Source organism: Petromyzon marinus, unplaced genomic scaffold, assembly GCF_048934315.1.
Source record: "Petromyzon marinus isolate PM22_M1 ecotype Great Lakes invasive population unplaced genomic scaffold, UKy_Petmar_22M1.pri1.0 PM_G_Scaffold_45, whole genome shotgun sequence".
Classification (NCBI taxonomy): Eukaryota; Metazoa; Chordata; class Hyperoartia; order Petromyzontiformes; family Petromyzontidae; genus Petromyzon; species Petromyzon marinus.
The window spans coordinates 962,147-988,800 of NW_027422997.1; the positions used below are offsets into that span (position 1 = coordinate 962,147).

A 26,654-nucleotide genomic window follows, 5' to 3' on the forward strand; every position below is an offset into this window, starting at 1 on the left:
GAGTACGGGAGCCATCACGCGGCCGCCATGGCCCGGAAGAAGCTCCTTCGAATCAACTTCCAGCTATGGGGCCGGACCATCAAGGTGGACTGGGCCATCCCGGAGTGGCACACGGTGGCTGCGGCTGCGGCCGCGGCAACGGAAGACGAGGAGGAGATGGAGGCAGCGGTGCCAGACCTGCCGGAGCCGGAGTGCACGGCCACCGGCAAAGCCGCACACAGCCTGTTTGAGGGCTGGGGGGCACACACGTGCCTGTGGTGGGTACCTCGCCACCTGCGGCCCATGCCCGTGGCTCTCGAGGCGCTGCCGGAGGTGGCCATGCTGTCGTGGGCGGGGCGGCTGCGGATGCTGTGCCGGACCTCCGGCATCAGCTACCCGATCTTCGAGCTGCACGCTCACTCGGGGCCCGGGATGCACGCGGGCCTCCTCTATAAGGTGTCGATTCCCGGGATGGGAGAAGGCGCCAGCATCTTCCCCGCATTTCTGAGCTCCAGCGAGGAGGGAGCACGGGAGGTGGCGTGTCAGCACGCCTACAACATCCTCACCAAGGCGAATCCTCTGAGAATGTGCCCAGCCCCTGCCGCGACACCGCCTCCCAGCTGCCTCTTCCAGGGCCTCTCGACGTAACCCGGCTCCTTCTCCGTGAGCCGGCAGGTGGTCGCCACGTGCTGTACCTGCAACAAAAGCGACATGTACCCGTAGCGCATGTGTCTATTGCAGCGGCGTTCGTCACACCACTGACGATGTTCTACCCACGAGCCCTCACTTAGCGTTCACTCTGAACCTCACGTCCATTGCGGCGTTTGCCGTCAAACTGCAAATTGCCCGGCCACTCGCTCTCCACGTTCACGTTCCCGCACGCTCTCCACTCAGCCATCCGCCTCCTTTCCTTTTTCCCTCGGTGGGGGGGGGGGGACCACCCCTGACTTCACGTTGCGCCTCTCTCATTTGACTCGTCGCTCCTTCTCACCGGACCACGCGCCGCTACCTCGCTCGCTACGCACGTCTCACCAAATGACTTTCCACGTTAACGTCTCGTGACTATGCCGGCCCTTCTTGGCCACGATTCCGGCTGGCGGCGTGACGACGACGGAGAGAGATGCCGGCGAACGGCGACACGCCAGGACCCGAGACCCCACGCACGAGCCCCGAGCTCCGGGTCCGCTCCCCCTTATATCCCCCCAGGCGTGGCTAGGCCCCGCCTCTGGCCACGCCCTCTCGTGGAACCTTGGAGCAGGTTACACGAGAGGGCGTGGACGGAGGCGTGGCTAGGCCCTGCCTCTGGCCACGCCCTCTCGTGGAACCTTGGAGCAGGTTCCACGAGAGGGCGTGGCCAGAGGCGTGGCTAGGCCCTGCCCCCGGCCACGCCCTCTCGTGGAACCTTTCGAGCAGGTGACCGGAGTAACTCGGCTAGCCCCACCTGTTGCCTTTGCCCCAGATGCGCCTCCTTCCCTGATTGGTTGTTACCTCTGTGGCCATACCCATGGAGCCCTTCCCAGGCCAGCAGGTGTCACCCTGTCATGTCAGCAGGTGTCACCCTGTCATGTCAGCAGGTGTCACCCTGTGATGTCAGCAGGTGTCACCCTGTCATGTCAGCAGGTGTCACCCTGTGATGTCAGCAGGTGTCACCCTGTGATGTCAGCAGGTGTCACCCTGTCATGTCAGCAGGTGTCACCCTGTGATGTCAGCAGGTGTCACCCTGTGATGTCAGCAGGTGTCACCCTGTGATGTCAGCAGGTGTCACCCTGTGATGTCAGCAGGTGTTACCCTGTCATTACACTTTAATGAAAACCGACAACAGAATCCTTGAAGAAAAAACTAATTCAGGTGTTTGACATGTCGACGCCATTTCGTTTTGAAAATGTAGCGGAGAAAAATATATATTGTTCACATCGCATTCTGTTTTGTCAATAATCTCTGTAACGTGTGCCTGCTCTGCAAGCCATACATTAACCCCTTTCTTTCTCAATTTAATTCCCAGCATGCAATTCTCCAAGCCTCAGATTTTATAACATATTTCGCACAACTTTAATCCTGGTAAATATATTATTTTCTTTTAAAACACAAGCATTATATTTAGTCTTTTGCATGGCTAAAGTATTCTAAGTAAAAATATAAATTGTATTAAACCAATATTAGATCATCGCTATGATAAATATATTTCTACCCTACAATATACAAATCTACATTGTGCTAATGTTTCAATTCTACTTTTATTAACTTACAAATATAGTGTCTAGGACACATTTTCAAATAAATATTTTCATGTACCCAGACAATATTTGCACGTGCCCACATTAAAAAAACTTGCAGACTGCATACGTAACTACGACAACAGAATCCTTGAAGAAAAAACGAATTCAGGTGTTTGACATTTCGTTTTGTACGGGAGAAAAATATATATTGTTCACATCGCATTCTGATGTCAAAACTTTTGATTCTTTATAAAATTGAAAAACCCTTGAACAACTTTGCTGCACACGGAGATGTCCGTGCACCGCCTCGTTTCCACAGCTTCTATCCCGGTGCCATTTGTATGTCATGCACATACCGCTGTTAAGAGTTTGATGTTTTATTGATTTTCAATTTAGGTGTTTTTTTCCTGTAATGTTTTTTTGTAAATTTTTTAGTGGAAATAAAGTCCTGAAAAGTCTCTTCCTCTCTCTCCACTCCCTCGGCCGAGTCTCTGCCACTTTTGGTTCTGAGTGTCGCATATTTGGGATCCTTCTTTCCCTCCTCTGTGGATTTAATTTGATTTGCTGATTTACACGTCAACATATTTAAGACGTTTTCCTAATCATTACCAATGTTTCCATGGCCAGGCACTTTAGAGTAACTTATTACCTTTTCCCACAGCATCATAATATAATTTTCCTGCATCATCACCTTCAAAGCTTTGATCAATTACCAATTTTTTTTCAAATTTTCTTGCTGTGGTTTTCACACCTGATGATGATTGCTTGTGTTGCAGTCGAAACGTTGTGAGAATTTTATTGTTTTATATTTTTATTATTTTATTGTTTTCCTTATACGTGACTTTACCGAAAGAACCAAGAATATGAATCCCTGCAGTCACGAAAGCTTTAAATCTAAATTCAATCACCAATGGTTTACTGGTTCGTTTTTGTATTTACTTACGCCACCGTCTTTCCCCGTGGGACCATGTGGCGTGAAGTTGTGTCGCACATAAACAGAATCTGTTCACATCACGATTTTCCGTACTCGACTGTCAGTTGCCATCCCCGGGGCGATGTGCACATTTGTCGACTCGGCGAATCGATTTGATTTCGGGTCCCGTTGGGTCGCCCCTTTTGTGCTTTTGCGTGAGCCGGATTTCAACACAATTCCCGATCCGTTGTGGTGCCACGGTCTCGGAGCAACTCTGCCGGCGCCTCGACTCCCCCGTGGCCCCCCACACCGAGCACGCACCTGCAGCGCGCACATGTAGCGTCCTGGCGGGGGATTGCCCGTCACGACGGGTTTTCATCCGAAGGGTCTCTGGGATGAAAGTCCCGCGGTTTCCCGGTGCCAGGAGAATGGCCGACCCTCGCAGAGCAAGTCACATTGCGGCGCCCCTGAGTTGGCTTCAAATTGTTTGGGTGCGCGAAGGTTCGCCGGGTCGGCGGCGACGAGTCGCACGCAACGCTCCCCGCCTTCTCGAGCCGCCCGCGGCATCCATGCGACGCCGGCGAGCGCCGCTACGAGGCGGCGATAGGCAAAGTTCCCTTTCGTCTTCGTCCCTACCGACTCTCACGGCGTCCGCGCGACGCCGTGAGCATGGCCGCGAGGTACGTGATGGGGCGTGCGAGCATTTGTGGACTTGGGTAGCGGTAGGCCTAGGCTCCGCTCGTAGAATATTCCCTCCGGGCGGTGCGGGGTTTGCGCCACGAATAAAATTTAGCAGAGAGCATCGGTGTGGTGCGCGTGTGATCCCCGTGCGGAGCGGCTCCGTGGGCGGATGCGCGGCGAGAGCGAGGGCGGAGCCGCGGCCGGAGCTCGCGCGTTGAGATCATCGCCCGTCGGCGTGGACGCGAGTGGGCCGCCGCGTGCTGCGTCAGCGTCAGCCGTAGTGGGCGCGCGGCGTGCACGGACGCGCGTTGAGATAATCGCCCGCAGGTGCGAGACCGTTCGGGCCCCGTGTTAACGGCGGCTGCGGTGCGCGCGGATGCTCGTGGAGGTAATCGCTCGCCGGTGCAGGCGCTAGCGTGCCGCTGTCCGCTGCGCTAGCGATAGCCGCGGTGCGCGCGGGGGTGCGTGGGTTTACTCCGTGCGGCCGTGAGCCAGCAGCACGAGTCTGTCCCTCGGAGAGGGCGCTAGCGCGGGGGACCCGATCGCTCGGTCGGCGGGGGCCCGGCGGGAGCCGACCGACGCGGTGGAGGAGGCGGCGGAAGGGGCGGACGTCGCGCCCCACCTGCCTAGCGAGGGCGGTGGGGTGGACGTCGGCCCCCACACCGCCATGGCCCTGTACACGGTAAAGTATTGAGCACAAACTCAAGAAGCAGGGAAAATGGTAATGTTCGTGCACCCTTCAGGTGCACGATGTGCGGGATGGCGTTTACACAGTCATATCATCTCGTAATACACCAGAGAACACACACGGGAGAGAAATCCTTCAAGTGCAGTGTGTGTGGGAAGGCATTTTCAGATTTATCTACTCTTAAAAAACACCAGAGAACACACACAGGAGAGAAACCCTTCAAGTGCAGTGTGTGTGGGAAGGCATTTTCACAGTCATCTGTTGTTAAAAAGCACCAGAGAACACACACGGGAGAGAAACCCTTCAAGTGCAGTGTGTGTGGGATGGCGTTTGCACAGTCCCCACATCTTAAAGAGCACCAGAGAACACACACGGGAGAGAAACCCTTCAAGTGCAGTGTGTGTGGGAAGGCGTTTGCACATTCATTAAGTCTGCAAAGACACCAGAGAACACACGGGAGAGAAACCCTTCAGGTGCACTGTGTGTGGGAAGGCGTTTGCACATTCATTAAGTCTGCAAAGACACCAGAGTACACACACGGGAGAGAAACCCTTCAGGTGCACTGTGTGTGGGAAGGCATTTTCACAGTCAACTGTTCTTTAAAAACATCAGAGAACACACACAGGAGAGAAACCATTCAAGTGCACTGTGTGTGGGAAGGCATTTTCACTGTCATCTGTTCTTAAAAAACACAAGAGAACACACGGGAGAGAAACCCTTCAGGTGCTTTTTGTGCGGGATGATGTTTGCACAGTCATCACATCTTCAAGCACACGAGAGAACACACACGGGAGAGAAACCCTTCAAGTGCACTCTGTGCGGGAAGGCGTTTTCACAGTCACCACATGTTAAAGTCCACCAGAGAACACACACGGGAGAGAAACCCTTCAAGTGCAGTGTGTGTGGGAAGGCGTTTGCACAGTCATCTCTTGTAACACACCAGAGAATACACACAGGAGAGAAACCCTTGAGGTCCACTCTGCAGGAAGGCGTTTGCACATTCATAAAATCTTCAAGTACACCAGAGAACACAGAAGCATCAGAAGATCTGCAAGGAGTGGAGTCTGAAATCAGCTTGTGAAAGTCAAAGTGCCACAATAAGCCCATCCCTCATGAAACACGAACCGGAAGAAAATCCCAGCTTGGACACTTTTAAAGGTATCAAGGTGAAATATGAAGAGGTGATGGTGAAGAGGGAAGAGGTGATGGTGAAATGTGAAGATGATTCAACTCCAAAGTCGGACCTTCACATTGATGGAGGCAACGTGAAGCCAGAGGTGAATTCTGACTGAGGCAGAGCGAGGCAACTCCCAGCAATTCATGGAAGTGGAGGTGTGGGTGGACTTGCTCCTAGACAATACAAAGTCAAATGGAGACCCGGTAGATGTGTAAGCTTGAGACGGTCGCTACAATAGATGCACCTTTGTCACAGGCCTTTAATGAAAAGAATGTGAAGTTGAACACTCAATTCCTAGGTTCAACCTGCAGAGTAAGAGCGAGCGGCCAGTCTTTGTGGGCCCGTGGGTTGGGGAGATCTCTGACCAGGAGCGAGAGCCAAGAATCCCCCAAGCATTCACTATGTTGTCATAATAATTGCATTCATTCGGTGCTTGCTTAATTGCCTCGGCAACTCGGAGTTTCGGATCTCGTCTGAAACACTCGAAGAGCATCCCCAAGTAGCAGCTGCCCCTGTGTGGCACAGGGTAGTGGCCCTGCACCGGCCTGCATTTATTATTTTTTCCGCCTGAGGACGACCGCTTGTGTTACGATCGAAACGTCGTGATCTATTATTTTTTCTACCTATGTGACTTTACTGAAAGAACCAAAGATTATGTGAACAAGAGGCTGTCAGTAGGGGGCGATGATTGATGTTTCATCTCAGTCTTGTAATTTGTCGCTAATGTTTAGAATTCGCCAGCATGCAATGGCCTACTCGTTTTGAATGACACTACAATAGTATGTTTTACATCCACTGTTAAGCAGACGCTGCATATTTTTTTAAAAATAGTTTCTTAATCAGATGTTATCTGATGCAGTATATTTCACTGCAGTAATTAAATTTTGTTAAAATTCCTGTCAATAATTTAGAATGAACACTTGTCTGATATTGTGTGTACATGCATCACTTTATTTTTTATAAGGGTCAAACATTGAATAAGTGATGTTAGGACAAAGTGTGTGTGTGTTTGGAAGTAACCTGTATAGATAACTCAGGTGAGACCCGTTGTTCTTGTGATACAGGTCAAAGGCTATTTTTGTGTTTCAGGAAGCATCTGGAGCAACTCATTGTCTTTGACATAGGAAGCACACTCGGATCATTCATCAGTTACAAGGCATACCACCTTAAAGTTACACGTAGAGGAGATACATTCTCTACAACACGAATTATAATTTTGTCTTACGTGTTGCCGTACATTTTGTCGAGCTCGGACTAGAAGTGCTCCTTGCTGATTAACGTCTGGATGTTCACAACCATGGCTTGAAGCAAGCCCCACTGCTGTTGAGACATTGCCCACCAAAACCGGTCCACAGTTGGCTTGCACTGAAGCAATGCTGCAGTAATTATGGACTCGCACGAAGGCCGTGGGATTTATATTTCGTGTTCAACATTCCTTTGTTTTGCGGAGAGACCGATTAAATTAAAGACGTCTTGTCTGCTGATCTTGTTCATATCTGTGTACATCGATATCCCACATTGCCTGCACGTACACACCACACGCAATTAAATCAATAAAAATAAGAATGACTTCCGGGCATTGCGAAGATCGAGGAATCTCTTTCAATGGAGCAAGTTCAGTGTGTTCGATTCAACATCTCTCTGTCTCTGTCCGTCTGTGTCATCTGTTTGCCTCTGTGTTTCTTTCTGCCTGTGTCTCTCTGTCGTCTCTGTGTTCTTGTCTGTGTCTGTCCGCCTGTCTTGTCTGTGTGTGTCTCTCTATCAGCGTCTATCCAACCGTATTCAACGACAGTAGCAACACGCGCCCGGTCAACTTCCACGGCCCACGACTCAAACTTGTTTATCTGTAACTTTCGCACCGTACGTAGCCAACCGTGTTAATCCATGGGTCTCTGTGTGTGTGTACATAACTTTTTTCGCACCATACCTAGCCAACCGTGATAATCTATTGGTCTCTGTGTGAGTCTCTGTGTGTATCTGGAACTTATTTCGCACCGTACGTAACCTCACCTGCCCAGGAGGAGCGGCTGGTATCTGTGGAGCTGTGGGCTGGGTAAATCTGTGAGCAGGAGCGAGAGACAATTAAGCTCCCAAGCATTCACTACGTTATAAACAACATATTTGCACTCATAAGTCGCTTGCCTAATTGCCTCAGCAACTCGGTGTTTCGTATCGAATCTCATCTCAAACAATCGAAGGGCGCCCCCTAGTGGCAGCTGCCCCTGTGTGGCACAAGGTGGCCCTGCACCGGCCTGCACGTGGCATGAGTCTGTCGGTAGGGGGCGATCATTGACGTGTCATCTCCCTTGTGGAGTTTCTGGATAGTGTTACTGGAATTGCCACAATTTTGACCGTGACACCAACATGCAATGTGCGTTGTGAGTGACACAGTGGCTTGTTTGACATCCGCTGTTAAGCAGACTGCACAGAAATTCAACCTGCCAAAGACAATGATGGTGCAATTCTATACAGCGATCATTGAATCCATCCTCACCTCCTCCATAACCGTCTGGTACGCTGCTGCCACTGCCAAGGACAAGAGCAGACTGCTGAGAAGGTGATTGCCTGCAATCTACCAACCCTCGAGGACCTGCACACGACAAGGACCATGAGGCGAGCGAGGAAGATTATGGCCGATTCCTCCCACCCTGGACACTCTCTGTTTCAGCTACTCCCCTCCGGCAGAAGGCTTCGGTCCATCAGGACCAAAACCTCACGCCATAAAAACAGTTTCTTCCCATCTGCTGCTGGCCTGTTAAACAAGGCCAAGGGCTTACACTGATTTTAACATTTTATCTACATAATGACACCTTGCCGATATTAACTATGTTAACCTATTTGTATTTTTTATTTTTAAATTATATCTTAAAGCTATTTTATATTCGATATTTATTCAATTTTATATACTTCAGCCCCTTGGTGTTAGTTAGACTTTTAACCCTTATTATAGTAAGACTTGTTTAAAACTTATTTAAGATTTTAGATTCCTATATGTTGAATGTATGCACCATCCTGCCAAAGTAAATTCCGTATTGGTGTGAACTTTCATGGCGAATAAAACCCTTTCTGATTCTGATTCATAGACTACAATGCTATCTCAATAGGAATCGATTCTAAACGCTCTCCTTTTCTAACACAATCGATTCTCATGGTAGGTATCCCAATGGGATTCGATTCTATGCGCTTTAAATCACTAGCTAGATCGATTCCTATGTTATTAGAACAAATCGCCATAATCAATTCCCATGTTATCGAAAATGTATTCGATTCCATTTTACACTCACGACCAACGTCAATTCCAATGCAGTCCCAATAGGGATCGATGCCATCGGCTACATTTTTGACCACTATCGATTCGCATTTGTTATCCCCATAGGAATCGATCCGATTTTTTAATTTAACCTTGAATCGATTTCCTCAGCACGTGACTTGGGTGAGGCGGGCGCGTGGCTGCGTGTGGGGTTAATGGCGATGTCGAAACTCTACAAACTTGGCCTACTCTTCCCCTTCATCCTGCCTCTCCTCCTCCTCCACCACCTCGTCACGTGCAGCAGCCACGGTGAGCAGAGCCCGAGATGGTCGATAAATCGGGTGCCAGGTTGTGATTGTGGGGGGAGTGGTGGTGCAGTGGTTAGCGCACTGTGTGAGTGTGAGTGGGGAGTGGTGGTGCAGTGGTTAGCGCACTGTGTGAGTGTGGAGTGGTGGTGCAGTGGTTAGCGCACTGTGTGTGTGTGGGGAGTGGTGGTGCAGTGGATAGCGCACTGTGTGTGTGTGTGAGGAGTGGTGGTGCAGTGGTTAGCGCACTCTTGAGTGTTTTTTCCCCATCTGCCCAGCTCCGCTGTTCCCACTGAATGTTCGTTTGGAGTCTCGAGACCTCCTGGCGACCCTTTGCTGGGACCCCGTTGAAGCGGCTCCCAGTGGGGATGGAGGGGATAGACCCCCACTTGTTGATCCTTTAACTATCAACTCGACCACCACGACCACGACCAACTCAACGTACCTGAATGTTACATACAGAGTTCAGAGCAAACTGTGAGATGCTCACTCACTCAGCCACTCACTCACCAACCCACTCACTCACCCACTCACTAACCCACTCACTTACCCACTCACCCACTCACTCACCAACCCACTCACCAACCCACTCACTCACTCACCAACTCACTCACTCAGCCACTCACTCACCAACCCACTCACTCACCCACTCACTCACCAACCCACTCACCCACTCACTCACCAACCAACTTACCCACTCACCCACTCACTCACCAACCCACTCACCCACCCACTCACTCACCAACCCACTCACCAACCCACTCACTCACCAACCCACTCACTCACCCACTCAATCACCCACTCACCCATTCACCCACTCACTCACCAACCCATTCACCCACTCACCAACCCACTCACCCACTCACTCACCAACCCACTCATCCACCAACCCACTCACTCACACACACACACGTCTCTCTCACCCACTGGCTCCTCACCACCCTCACCACTCCTCCCTGTGTCTCTGTCTGCGCAGCTTCAGACGAGCCCGCTGGCAGACCGTCTGCGCTGCAACAACGGAGACACGGTGCGACGTCTCCTCGGCGCTGGACGATCCCGGTGACCGCTACCTCCTCCGTGTGAGATTCTCCTTCTCATCCTCGCCGTCACGATCCTCACCCTGGGTCGCGGTTGTGGTCCTGCCCTTGATGGAAAGTGAGTGGCACGAGATTGTACATATGCCTGTGTCTCTGTGTGTGTGTGTCTCTCTCTGTGTCTCTGTGTGTGTGTCTCTCTCTGTGTCTCTGTGTGTGTGTCTCTCTGTGTCTCTCTCTCTGTGTCTCTGTGTGTGTGTGTCTCTCTGTGTCTCTCTCTCTGTGTCTCCCTTTGTCCGTGTCTGTCTGGTGCTCACTAACAGCACTTGCCCCAACGGTCTTTTTCAGGCTACACGGAGGATCTTTGTCATCTTTGTCTGTGTGTGTCGCTGTGTATGTCTGTGACTCTTTCTGCCTGTGTGTGTGTCTTCGGCTCACAAGGGGAGATCACACAAACTCCACTCACTCACTCTGTAGGACAGGGGGGGATCACACAAACTCCACTCACTCACTCTGTAGCACAGGGGGAGATCACACAAACTCCACTCACTCACTCTGTAGGACAGGGGGAGATCACACAAACTCCACTCACTCACTCTGTAGCACAGGGGGAGATCACACAAACTCCACTCACTCACTCTGTAGGACAGGGGGAGATCACACAAACTCCACTCACTCTGTAGGACAGGGGGAGATCACACAAACTCCACTCACTCACTCTGTAGCACAGGGGGAGATCACACAAACTCCACTCACTCACTCTGTAGGACAGGGGGAGATCATACAAACTCCACTCACTCATTCACTCACTGTAGGACAGGGAGAGATCACACAAACTCCACTCACTCTGTAGGAGAGGGGGAGATCACACAAACTCCACTCACTCTGTAGGACAGGGGGAGATCACACAAACTCCACTCACTCTGTAGGACAGGGGAGATCACACAAACTCCACTCACTCACTCTGTAGGACAGGGAGAGATCACACAAACTCCACTCACTCACTCTGTAGGACAGGGGGAGATCACACAAACTCCACTCACTCTGTAGGACAGGGGGAGATCACACAAACTCCACTCACTCTGTAGGACAGGGGGAGATCACACAAACTCCACTCACTCACTCTGTAGGACAGGGGGAGATCACACGAACTCCACTAACTCACTCTATAGAACAGGGGGAGATCACACAAACTCCACTCACTCTGTAGGACAGGGGGAGATCACACAAACTCCACTCACTCTGTAGAACAGGGGGAGATCATACAAACTCCACTCACTCTGTAGGACAGGGGAAGATCACACAAACTCCACTCACTCACTCTGTTGGACAGGGGGAGATCACACAAACTCCACTCACACACTCTGTAGGACAGGGGGAGATCACACAAACTCCACACACTCACTCTGTAGGACAGGGGGAGATCACACAAACTCCACTCACTCACTCTGTAGGACAGGGGGAGATCACACAAACTCCACTCACTCTGTAGGACAGGGGGAGATCACACAAACTCCACTCACTCTGTAGAACAGGGGGAGATCACACAAACTCCACACACTCACTCTGTAGGACAGGGGGAGATCACACAAACTCCACTCACTCACTCTGTAGGACAGGGGGAGATCACACAAACTCCACTCACTCTGTAGGACAGGGGGAGATCACACAAACTCCACTCGCTCTGTAGGACAGGGGGAGATCACACAAACTCCACTCACACACTCTGTAGGACAGGGGGAGATCACACAAACTCCACTCACACACTCTGTAGAACAGGGGGAGATCGCACAAACTCCACTCACTCTGTAGGACAGAGGGAGATCACACAAACTCCACACACTCTGTAGGACAGGGGGAGATCACACAAACTCCACTCACACTGTAGAACAGGGGGAGATCACACAAACTCCACACACTCTGTAGGACAGGGGGAGATCACACAAACTCCACTCACACACTGTAGAACAGGGAGAGATCACACAAACTCCACTCACTCACTCTGTAGGACAGGGGGAGATCACATAAACTCCACTCACTCTGTAGGACAGGGGGAGATCACACAAACTCCACTCACTCTATAAAACAGGGGGAGATCACACGAAGTCTATTCACTCACTCTGTAGGACAGGGGGTGATCATACAAACTCCACTCACTCACTCTGTAGGACAGGGGAAGATCACACAAACTCCACTCACACACTCTGTAGAACAGGGGGAGATCACACAAACTCCACTTACTCTGTAGAACAGGGGGTGATCATACAAACTCCACTCACTCTGTAGTACAAGGGGAGATCACACAAACTCCACTCACTCTGTAGGACAGGGGGAGATCATACAAAGTCCACTCACTCACTCTGTAAGAAAGGGAGAGATCACACAAACTCCACTCACACACTCTGTAGAACAGGGGGAGATCACACAAACTCCACTCACTCACTCTGTAGGACAGGGGGAGATCACACAAACTCCACTCACTCACTCTGTAGAACAGGGGGAGATCATACAAACTCCACTCACTCTGTAGAACAGGGGGAGATCATACAAACTCCACTCACTCTGTAGGACAGGGGAGATCACACAAACTCCGCTCACTCTGTAGGACAGGAGGAGATCACACAAACTCCACTCGCTCTGTAGGACAGGGGGAGATCACACAAACTCCACACACTCTGTAGGGCAGGGAGAGATCACACAAACTCCATTCGCTCACTCTGTAGAACAGGGGGAGATCACACAAACTCCACTCACACTGTAGAACAGGGGGAGATCACACAAACTCCACTCACTCTGTAGGACAGGGGGAGATCACACAAACTCCACTCACTCTGTAGGACAGGGGGAGATCACAAAAACTCCACTCGCTCTGTAGGACAGGGGGAGATCACACAAACTCCACACACTCTGTAGGACAGGGGGAGATCACACAAACTCCACTCACACACTCTGTAGAACAGGGGGAGATCACACAAACTCCACACACTCTGTAGGACAGGGGGAGATCACACAAACTCCACTCACACACTCTGTAGGACAGGGGGAGATCACACAAACTCCACTCACTCTGTAGAACAGGGGGAGATCACACAAACTCCACTCACACACTCTGTAGGACAGGGGGAGATCACACAAACTCCACTCACACACTCTGTAGGACAGGGGGAGATCACACAAACTCCACTCACTCACTCTGTAGGACAGGGAGAGATCACACAAACATCCCTCGCCATGACCCCCCCTCTCCCGTGTCTCAGCTGTGCTCAGCGCTCCGTCGTTCACCCTGAGGCTCGACAAACTGACGCGGGGGGAGGAGGAGGAGGAGGGCGATGGTGGTGAGGATGAGGATGAGGAGTGCGGTGTTGTGGGTGACGATGAAGACAACGACGATGATGGCTACAGCGACAACGACGACGGCGATGACGATGACCGTGACGGCGGTGACGATGACCGCCGTGATGACGGTGGTCCTGGGGTGGCTGGGGAGTTGGAGGCGGTGGTCGACGGAGAGCCGGAGGTGCGGAAGCTGTCGTTGTTGGTCTCCATCGGGCGGGGGTGGAGGGCGCTGGTGTCGCACGACGTGAAGTTCCACCATCAGGTTGACATTTCGACAAGAGGCGGCGTTCAACTCACGGTGAGAGATTGCGGGAGTTGTGACGGGGGTCGGGAGGTTGTGGCGGGAGATGTGCGTGGTTGAGTGGGTGGGTGGCGATGCTGCTACTGATGATGATGATACTACCAATGACACTACTACTGATGATGCTACTACTACTGATGATGATGCTGTTGCTGCTACTACTACTGCTGCTACTACTGATGATGATGATGCTTACTGCCAGGAGCGCTTCATCGGATGCCGGTACCAACACCGAATGATGCTTCTGCCGGGACGCGAGGATGAGTACTGCGTCCGCGTGAGAATGGTAGCCGACTTGCCACGGTGGAAGGCAGGGGAGTGGTCTCCACTGTCGTGTGTCTCCGTCCCTCCACCACACAGCACCGTGGGTGAGTGGGTGGCTGGGTGAATGAGTGAGAGGTATTTTTGTGCGTGTGAAGTGGGTCTCTGTGTGAGTAGTCTTGTGGATCTCTATGAGTGTTCTATGGGTCTCTGTGTGAGTAGTCTTGTGGGTCTCTGAGTGGTCTATGGAACTCTGCGTGAGTAGTCTATGAGTTTCTATGAGTAGTCTACGGATTTCGATTTAAAGCTTTCGTGACTGCAAGGATTCATCTTTGGTTCTTTCGGTAAAGTCACCACGTAGAATGAGAATAAAATAAATTGATAAAATAAAATAACACAATAATATTCTCACGACGTTTCGGCCACAACACAAGCGGCCTTCATCAGGTGAAGGGACGAGACTGTCTGGAGGACAGCGCTGGAGCGAACACGAGGACAGCGCTGGAGCGAACACAGCCACGCTCAGACCAGCGCTGTCCTCCAGACAGTCTCGTCCCTTCACCTGATGATGGCCGCTTGTGTTGTGGCCGATACGTCGTAAGAATATTATTGTGTTATTTTATCAATTTATTATTTTATTCTCATTCTACGTGACTATATCGAAATTACCAAAGAAGATAGTCTATGGGTCTCTATGAGTACTCTATGGATCTCTGCGTGAGTAGTCTTGTGGGTCTCTGAGTCGTCTATGGGACTCTGCGTGAGTAGTCTATGGGTCTCTATGAGTAGTCTATGGGTCTCTGTGAGTAGTCTATGGGTGTCTGTGTGAGTAGTTTATGGGTCTCTATGAGTAGTCTATGGGTCTCTATGAGTAGTCTATGGGTCTCTATGAGTAGTCTATGGGTCTCTGTGTTGTCTTCCCACCCAGCCCCTCGTGTGGGTGTCGACACGGACGGCCAGGTCACGGCGGTGGTCGGCCAGAAGGTGGCGCTGCTGCGCTGCGTCCTGTGGGGTGCGGCCGTGGTGGTGGTGCAGGCCAACTGGCTGAAGGCCTCCAGTGGCAACGTCTGGGCGGGGGCCAATTTGGCCGCACTCAGCCCGCTGCACGGCACGGCGTACTCCAACTCGTCCCTCGCGGGCCGACTGCGGTTCCGCGTTGGGGGGCCTCCCGGCGACGTCTCGCTGGAGCTGCTGGACGTGCGGGCTGGCGACGGGGGCCTCTTCCTCTGCCACGTGGCCACCTTCCCCCACGACAACTTCGAGGGGAGGGTCAACCTCTCTGTCATCGGTGAGGATTGACACTGCCCCACGCAGAGACCCATAGACTCATCATGCAGAGACCCATAGACTACTCACGCAGAGACCCATAGACTACTCACACAGAGACCCATAGACTACTCACACAGAGACCCATAGACTCACACAGAGACTCATAGACTACTCATACAGAGACCCATAGACTACTCACACAGAGACCCATAGACTACTCACACAGAGACCCATAGACTCATCACACAGAGACCCATAGACTACTCACACAGACACCCATAGACTACTCACACAGAGACCCATAGACTACTCACACAGAAACCCATAGACTACTCACACAGACACCCATAGACTACTCACACAGACACCCATAGACTACTCACACAGACACCCATAGACTACTCACACAGAGATCCATAGACTACTCACACAGACACCCATAGACTACTCACACAGAGACCCATAGACTACTCACACAGACACCCATAGACTACTCACACAGACACCCATAGACTACTCACACAGAGACCCATAGACTCACACAGACACCCATAGACTACTCACACAGACACCCATAGACTACTCACACAGAGACCCATAGACTACTCACACAGACACCCATAGACTACTCACACAGAGACCCATAGACTACTCACACAGAGACCCATAGACTCACACAGAGACCCATAGACTACTCACACAGAGACCCATAGAATACTCACACAGAGACCCATAGACTCATCACACAGAGACCCATAGACTACTCACACAGAGACCCATGGACTACTCACACAGACACCCATAGAATATTTACACAGAGACCCATAGACTACTCACACAGACACCCATAGACTACTCACACAGACACCCATAGACTACTCACAAAGAGACCCATAGACTACTTACACAGAGACCCATAGACTACTCACACAGACACTCATAGACTACTCACACAGAGACCCATAGATTACTCACACAGAGACACATAGACTCATCACACAGACACCCATAGACTACTCACACAGAGACCCATAGACTCATCACACAGAGACCCATAGACTCACACTGAGACCCATAGACTACTCACACAGACACCCATAGACTACTCACACAGTCACCCATAGACTACTCACACAGAGACCCATAGACTCATCACACAGACACCCATAGACTACTCACACAGAGACCCATAGACTCACACTGAGACCCATAGACTACTCACACAGACACCCATAGACTACTCACACAGACACCCATAGACTACTCACACAGAGACCCATAGACTCATCACACAGACACCCATAGACTACTCACACAGAGACCCATAGACTCATCACACAGAGACCCATAGACTCACACAGAGACCCATAGACTCACACAGAGACCCATAGTCTACTCACACAGAGACCCATAGACTCACACAGACACCCATAGACTACTCACACAGAGACCCATGGACTCATCACACAGACACCATAGACTACTCACTCAGAGACCCATAGACTACTCACACAGAGACCCATAGACTCATCACACAGACACCCATAGACTACTCACACAGAGACCCATAGACTCATCACACAGACACCCATAGACTACTCACACAGAGACCCATAGACTCATCACACAGAGACCCATAGACTACTCACACAGAGACCCATAGACTCATCACACAGAGACCCATAGACTACTTACACAGAGACCCATAGACTACTCACACAGACACCCATAGACTACTCACACAGACACCCATAGACTACTCACACAGAGACCCATAGACTACTTACACAGAGACCCATAGACTACTCACACAGACACCCATAGACTACTCACACAGACACCCATAGACTACTCACACAGAGACCCATAGACTACTCACACAGAGACCCATAGACTACTCACACAGAGACCCATAGACTCATCACACAGAGACCCATAGCCTACTCACACAGACACCCATAGACTACTCACACAGAGACCCATAGACTACTCACACAGACACCCATAGACTACTCACACAGACACCCATAGACTACTCACACAGACACCCATAGACTACTTACACAGAGACCCATAGACTACTCACACAGACACCCATAGACTACTCACACAGACACCCATAGACTACTCACACAGAGACCCATAGACTACTCACACAGAGACCCATAGACTACTCACACAGAGACCCATAGACTCATCACACAGAGACCCATAGACTACTCACACAGACACCCATAGACTACTCACACAGAGACCCATAGACTACTCACAAAGAGACCCATAGACTACTCACACAGAGACCCATAGACTCACACAGAGACCCATAGACTACTCACACAGACACCCATAGACTACTCACTCAGAGACCCATAGACTCACACAGAGACCCATAGACTACTCACACAGAGACCCATAGAATACTCACACAGAGACCCATAGACTCATCACACAGAGACCCATAGACTACTCACACAGAGACCCATGGACTACTCACACAGACACCCATAGAATATTTACACAGAGACCCATAGACTACTCACACAGACACCCATAGACTACTCACACAGACACCCATAGACTACTCACAAAGAGACCCATAGACTACTTACACAGAGACCCATAGACTACTCACACAGACACTCATAGACTACTCACACAGAGACCCATAGATTACTCACACAGAGACGCATAGACTCATCACACAGACACCCATAGACTACTCACACAGAGACCCATAGACTCATCACACAGAGACCCATAGACTCACACTGAGACCCATAGACTACTCACACAGACACCCATAGACTACGCAAACAGTCACCCATAGACTACTCACACAGAGACCCATAGACTCATCACACAGACACCCATAGACTACTCACACAGAGACCCATAGACTCACACTGAGACCCATAGACTACTCACACAGACACCCATAGACTACTCACACAGACACCCATAGACTACTCACACAGAGACCCATAGACTCATCACACAGACACCCATAGACTACTCACACAGAGACCCATAGACTCATCACACAGAGACCCATAGACTCACACAGAGACCCATAGACTCACACAGAGACCCATAGTCTACTCACACAGAGACCCATAGACTCACACAGACACCCATAGACTACTCACACAGAGACCCATGGACTCATCACACAGACACCATAGACTACTCACTCAGAGACCCATAGACTACTCACACAGAGACCCATAGACTCATCACACAGACATCCATAGACTACTCACACAGAGACCCATAGACTCATCACACAGACACCCATAGACTACTCACACAGAGACCCATAGACTCATCACACAGAGACCCATAGACTACTCACACAGAGACCCATAGACTCATCACACAGAGACCCATAGACTACTTACACAGAGACCCATAGACTACTCACACAGACACCCATAGACTACTCACACAGACACCCATAGACTACTCACACAGAGACCCATAGACTACTTACACAGAGACCCATAGACTACTCACACAGACACCCATAGACTACTCACACAGAGACCCATAGACGACTCACACAGACACCCATAGACTACTCACACAGAGACCCATAGACTACTCACACAGACACCCATAGACTACTCACACAGACACCCATAGACTACTCACACAGAGACCCATATACTACTTACACAGAGACCCATAGACTACTCACACAGACACCCATAGACTACTCACACAGACACCCATAGACTACTCACACAGAGACCCATAGACTACTCACACAGAGACCCATAGACTACTCACACAGAGACCCATAGACTCATCACACAGAGACCCATAGACTACTCACATAGACACCCATAGACTACTCACACAGAGACCCATAGACTACTCACACAGAGACCCATAGACTACTCACACAGAGACCCATAGACTCACACAGAGACCCATAGACTACTCACACAGACACCCATAGACTACTCACTCAGAGACCCATAGACTCACACAGAGACCCATAGACTACTCACACAGAGACCCATAGAATACTCACACAGAGACCCATAGACTCATCACACAGAGACCCATAGACTACTCACACAGAGACCCATAGACTACTCACACAGACACCCATAGACTACTCACACAGACACCCATAGACTACTCACACAGAGACCCATAGACTACTTACACAGAGACCCATAGACTACTCACACAGACACCCATAGACTACTCACACAGAGACCCATAGACTACTCACACAGAAACCCATAGACTACTCACAGAGACACCCATAGACTACTCACACAGAGACCCATAGACTACTCACACAGAGACCCATAGACTCACACAGAGACCCATAGACTACTCACACAGACACCCATAGACTACTCACACAGACACCCATAGACTACTCACTCACAGACCCATAGACTCACACAGAGACCCATAGACTACTCACACAGAGACCCATAGAATACTCACACAGAGACCCATAGACTCATCACACAGAGACCCATAGACTACTCACACAGAGACCCATGGACTACTCACACAGACACCCATAGAATATTTACACAGAGACCCATAGACTACTCACACACACACCCATAGACTACTCACACAGACACCCATAGACTGCTCACACAGACACCCATAGTCTACTCACACAGACACCCATAGACTACTCACACAGAGACCCATAGACTCATCACACAGACACCCATAGACTACTCACACAGAGACCCATAGACTCATCACACAGAGACCCATAGACTCACACAGAGACCCATAGACTCACACAGAGACCCATAGTCTACTCACACAGAGACCCATAGACTCACACAGACACCCATATACTACTCACACAGAGACCCATGGACTCATCACACAGACACCATAGACTACTCACTCAGAGACCCATAGACTACTCACACAGAGACCCATAGACTCATCACACAGACACCCATAGACTACTCACACAGAGACCCATAGACTCATCACACAGACACCCATAGACTACTCACACAGAGACCCATAGACTCATCACACAGAGACCCATATACTACTTACACAGAGACCCATAGACTACTCACACAGACACCCATAGACTACTCACACAGACACCCATAGACTACTCACACAGAGACCCATAGACTACTCACACAGACACCCATAGACTACTCACACAGACACCCATAGACTACTCACACAGAGACCCATAGACTACTCACACAGAGACCCATAGACTACTCACACAGAGACCCATAGACTCATCACACAGAGACCCATAGACTACTCACACAGACACCCATAGACTACTCACACAGAGACCCATAGACTACTCACACAGACACCCATAGACTACTCACACAGACACCCATAGACTACTCACACAGAGACCCATAGACTACTTACACAGAGACCCATAGACTACTCACACAGACACCCATAGACTACTCACACAGACACCCATAGACTACTCACACAGAGACCCATAGACTACTCGCACAGAGACCCATAGACTACTCACACAGAGACCCATAGACTCATCACACAGAGACCCATAGACTACTCACACAGACACCCATAGACTACTCACACAGAGACCCATAGACTACTCACACAGAGACCCATAGACTACTCACACAGAGACCCATAGACTCACACAGAGACCCATAGACTACTCACACAGACACCCATAGACTACTCACTCAGAGACCCATAGACTCACACAGAGACCCATAGACTACTCACACAGAGACCCATAGAATACTCACACAGAGACCCATAGACTCATCACACAGAGACCCATAGACTACTCACACAGAGACCCATGGACTACTCACACAGACACCCATAAAATATTTACACAGAGACCCATAGACTACTCACACAGACACCCATAGACTACTCACAAAGAGACCCATAGACTACTTACACAGAGACCCATAGACTACTCACACAGACACTCATAGACTACTCACACAGAGACCCATAGATTACTCACACAGAGACGCATAGACTCATCTCACAGACACCCATAGAGTACTCACACAGAGACCCATAGACTCATCACACAGAGACCCATAGACTCACACTGAGACCCATAGACTACTCACACAGACACCCATAGACTACTCACACAGTCACCCATAGACTACTCACACAGAGACCCATAGACTCATCACACAGACACCCATAGACTACTCACACAGAGACCCATAGACTCACACTGAGACCCATAGACTACTCACACAGACACCCATAGACTACTCACACAGACACCCATAGACTACTCACACAGAGACCCATAGACTCATCACACAGACACCCATAGACTACTCACACAGAGACCCATAGACTCATCACACAGAGACCCATAGACTCACACAGAGACCCATAGACTCACACAGAGACCCATAGTCTACTCACACAGAGACCCATAGACTCACACAGACACCCATAGACTCATCACACAGAGACCCATAGACTCACACTGAGACCCATAGACTACTCACACAGACACCCATAGACTACTCACACAGAGACCCATGGACTCATCACACAGACACCATAGACTACTCACTCAGAGACCCATAGACTACTCACACAGAGACCCATAGACTCATCACACAGACACCCATAGACTACTCACACAGAGACCCATAGACTCATCACACAGACACCCATAGACTACTCACACAGAGACCCATAGACTCATCACACAGAGACCCATAGACTACTCACACAGAGACCCATAGACTCATCACACAGAGACCCATAGACTACTTACACAGAGACCCATAGACTACTCACACAGACACCCATAGACTACTCACACAGACACCCATAGACTACTCACACAGAGACCCATAGACTACTTACACAGAGACCCATAGACTACTCACACAGACACCCATAGACTACTCACACAGACACCCATAGACTACTCACACAGAGACCCATAGACTACTCACACAGAGACCCATAGACTCATCACACAGAGACCCATAGACTACTCACACAGAGACCCATAGACTCATCACACAGACACCCATAGACTACTCACACAGAGAGCCATAGACTCACACAGAGACCCATAGACTCATCACACCGAGACCCATAGACTACTCACATAGAGACCCATAGACTACTCACACAGAGACCCATAGACTCACCACACAGACACCCATAGACTACTCACACAGAGACCCATAGACTACTCACACAGACACCCATAGACTCACACAGAGACCCATAGACTACTCACACAGAGACCCATAGACTCACACAGAGACCCATAGACTCATCACACAGACACCCATAGACTACTCACACAGACACCCATAGACTACTCACACAGAGACCCATAGACTACTCACAGAGAGACCCATAGACTCACACAGAGACCCATAGACTCATCACACAGCCACCCATAGACTACTCACACAGAGACCCATAGACTCACACAGAGACCTATAGACTCATCACACCGAGACCCATAGACTACTCACACAGAGACCCATAGACTCACATGGAGACCCAAAGCTCATTATCTTCTGCAGATGTAGATGCCACTGGTTCTTCACGCTCTGCAGATGTAGATGCCACTGGTTCTTCACGTTCTGCAGATGTAGATGCCACTGGTTCTTCACGCTCTGCAGATGTAGATGCCACTGGTTCTTCACGTTCTACAGATGTAGATGCCGCTGGTTCTTCACGCTCTGCAGATGTAGATGCCGCTGATTCTTCACGTTCTGCAGATGTAGATGACACTGGTTCTTCACGCTCTGCAGATGTAGATGCCAATGGTTCTTCACGTTCTGCAGATGTAGATGCCACTGGTTCTTCACGTTCTGCAGATGTAGATCCCACTGGTTCTTCACGCTCTGCAGATGTAGATGCCACTGGTTCTTCACGTTCTGCAGATGTAGATGCCACTGGTTCTTCACGTTCTGCAGATGGAGATGCCACTGGTTATTGACGTTCTCTTCACGTTCTGCAGATGTAGATGCCACTGGTTCTTCACGCTCTGCAGATGTAGATGCCACTGGTTCTTCACGCTCTGCAGATGTAGATGCCACTGGTTCTTCACGTTCAGCAGATGTAGATGCCACTGGTTCTTTACGTGATACAGATGTACATGTCACTGTTTTTTCGTATTCTGTTGATATTAATGTCACTGGTTCTTCTCGTTTTGCAGATGTAGATGCCACTGGTTCTTCACCTTTTGGAGATGTAGATGCCACTGGTTCTTCACCTTCTGGAGATGTAGATGCCACTGGTTCTTCACGTTCTACAGATGTAGATGCCACTGGTTCTTCACGCTCTGCAGATGTAGATGCCACTGGTTCTTCACGTTCTACAGATGTAAATGCCACTGGTTCTTCACGTTCTACAGATGTAGTTGCCACCACCGCCGTCTGTTGCACGCCGGTTGAACTGGGTGGTGAGTGAGCGGTGAGCGAGCGAGCGGTGAGCGGTGAGCGAGCGAGCGGTGAGCGAGTGTCCGCCCACATCACCGATGCTCCTGCTTAGGCTGAGTGAGTGATCCGCTTCTGGCCACCCCAGGGGGGGGGGGGGTGGGTGGGGTCGGTCACCGTCTCTCTAATTTATTCCGACCCCCGCAGGTTTTCACAGACGAAGATGACGACGAGGCGAGGGAGGAAGATTTTTGAGAAGCGGCTCGGGGTGGGGGGGGGGGAGGAGCGAGAGTGCGCCACCTTGCCGTGCTCCACCTTGGAGTGCTCCACCTTGCCGTGCTCCACCTTGCCGTGCTCCGCCTTGCCGTGCTCCACCTTGGAGTGCTCCACCTTGCCGCGCTCCGCCTTGCCGCGCTCCACCTTGACGTGGTTGCCGGCGGAAACGCCCGGGCTTGTCGCTTCGCGAGCGGGTGAACCCCCCCCCCCCCCCGAAAGAACCAAGACGATTTGTTGTTGTTGTTTGATCCCAACTGAGCGATGTTTTTCAGCATTGGGGGATATTTGCCTCGTGCCGGTTACAATCGGTGCCCCGAGTTTGGCTTTTCACTTTTTTTTTTGGGTGGGGTGGGGGTGGGAATTTTGTTTTACGAAACAGCTCTCCGTTAACCGGACGCAGTGTTTTTGTTATTTTATTTTAGTCTTCGCGACGGTCTCTCACCTCCCAGCGCTTTCCCCCGGCGTTGTGCTGCTGGACGGGAGGCGACTGGGCGTCGTGCCAGGGAGCCAGGGATAGGGGGGTGCGGTGGGGTGGGGGGAGAATTTAAATTCGCCCTCGCGTGGCCGGGGGTCAACGAGCGGCGACATCGGCACGGTCCGTCACGACGTCCGGCACCGTGAGGGAGTTCCGCGTGTTTATATTATTGTTTTACCGGGGCGACAGGCGGCGTCACGATGGCGCGTACAACGCCGTGAGCCTTCCTGCGCCACGTCAGCGTCCCGGTTTTTTTATTTCTCCCCGAGCCCGGCCAGTTTCATCGGCCGCTCCCGCGATGCCGCGGTACTTTCGTAGTTTGACGCTGTTGGTTTTCGGCGAGCCGATATCGTCCGGGTTAGATTGTGTGAATGAATAAATGCACAAATGTGGCTTTTGCCCGATGAAGCTGGTTGTTGTGATTGCTGGCGAAATGTCACGGTATCCAGAGTGCAAATGTTGTTGCTTGGCTCGCTAACCCACCAGTGTGATGTGCTAGTGTACTACACTACACACTACACTATGCATTACACTATACACTACACTATATATACTACACTATACTATACACTACACTATACACTACACTATACATTACACTATACACTACACTATACTCTACACTATACAATACACTGTACACTACACACTACACTATACACTACTATACACTACACTATACACTACACTATACACTACACTATACACTACACCATACTCTACACTATACACAGGTTGAAATTGTGTCTGCTGTGTATATGGATGGCTTCATGAACGAATCTTTGTTGATGGCCATCGTCTTAGAGAAATCAACTTAGTGTGAGCCAGCCGTAGTATTAAAATAATCATCAGCCACGGTAGAAGCGTTGGTCCTACCGTGTTACCAAATCTGCCTTCTGCTCACGAACACGGTCCGAGACACGTCGCTTAGTTTCCCCAATGTAACTGCAGACACAGCTTAGTTTGTAGACGCCGGGATATTGCATGTCAGGAATCTTGTCTTTCACAGATGGGATCAGATCGCGAATTTTATGTACTGTGTTAAATCGTACCTGGATCTTGTGTTTGTTCATGATTTTGGAAATACTTTTGGTTACCCCTGCTATGTATGGCAGGGTGATGGTTTTTATTGGATCCTCAGATGGCTCCTTCCTCACGTACTCTTTGGTTCTATTCGGTAAAGTCACGTAGGTTAAAAAAATAAAACAACAAAAATCACGACGTTTCGGCCACAACACAAGCGGCCTTCATCAGTTGAAGGGACCGGGCTGTCTCGAGGACAGAGCTGGAGTGAAACACAGCCACGCTCAGACCGCGACCTTTAAGCTGTGTGCGAGGAAACAAGGTGCCTTGACAAAGGAATTAGCGTAAAAAAATAGCATTTGATTGGCCGACTTAGCATGATGAATGGTGTACATGCGGGTGCACATGCCGGTTGGCGCGGGGGGGGGGGGGGAGTTTACATATTGATGGTGTGAAAAGAATTTTTAAGAACTGCGAAAGTTTGGGGTACCACTACTTTGCGGATTGTGTAGTCAGACAATCCATTCGCCTTGAGGGCTTGGTGTACGTGTTTTGAGTTCACTGGTCAGGCGTTCGTGGCCGGAGATGCACTGAGCTCTGTGGTGTAGCGTTTTGACGAGGAAATTCTTCCGGGATGGATGGTGCTGGGATTCAGGTTTTAGGTAGCCGTCAGTCTGGGTTACTCTCCTGTAGACAGAATGGCTCATTGAGCCATCTGGTCTCTCTTTGATTGAGACATACAAGAAAGGTAGCATGCCATCCGTTTCTACCTCCGTGGTGAATTTGATGGCTGGGTTTATGGAATTGATGTGGTTGAGGAATTTTATTTTGAGCCGGTCGGCCATGTGGCCAGATGACAAACGTGTCATCCACATAGCTCTTCCACAAGGACGGATGCCTGGATGGCGTCCGTCTCAAAAATTTTCCATGAAAACATTGGCCACAACCGGTAATAAGGGAGAACCCATAGGGGTGCCTTCAACTTGTTTGTCGAATGTTCCATTCCGGGTGAGTATTGGTGAGGCAGTGTCTCGCCAGGACCGGTACATCGGCATTCAATCC

At 50.3% G+C, this 26,654-nt stretch overlaps 1 protein-coding gene and 1 pseudogene across 3 annotated transcripts; both read left to right on the top strand.

The window, feature by feature from the left end:
- The first annotated feature begins 4,548 nt into the window (after positions 1 to 4,548).
- LOC142917301 (uncharacterized) lies at positions 4,549 to 5,599 on the top strand (annotated as a pseudogene).
- Positions 5,600 to 9,066: 3,467 nt separating this feature from the next.
- On the top strand, positions 9,067 to 24,973 carry LOC142917319 (uncharacterized). Of its 3 annotated transcripts, none has more exons than XM_076061955.1 (8): positions 9,067 to 9,213; positions 9,488 to 9,686; positions 10,186 to 10,364; positions 13,501 to 13,877; positions 14,083 to 14,248; positions 15,070 to 15,429; positions 23,599 to 23,855; positions 24,026 to 24,973. In XM_076061955.1, exons 1-7 carry the CDS (start codon positions 9,120 to 9,122, stop codon positions 23,850 to 23,852), a joined length of 1,629 nt encoding a protein of 542 aa, XP_075918070.1. In that variant the 5' UTR covers positions 9,067 to 9,119; the 3' UTR covers positions 23,853 to 23,855; positions 24,026 to 24,973. The 3 variants fall into 3 exon arrangements, with proteins under 3 accessions (XP_075918070.1, XP_075918069.1, XP_075918071.1); XM_076061954.1 differs by having other exon boundaries at positions 23,599 to 23,844; XM_076061956.1 differs by lacking the exon at positions 23,599 to 23,855.
- The last annotated feature ends 1,681 nt before the right edge of the window (positions 24,974 to 26,654 follow it).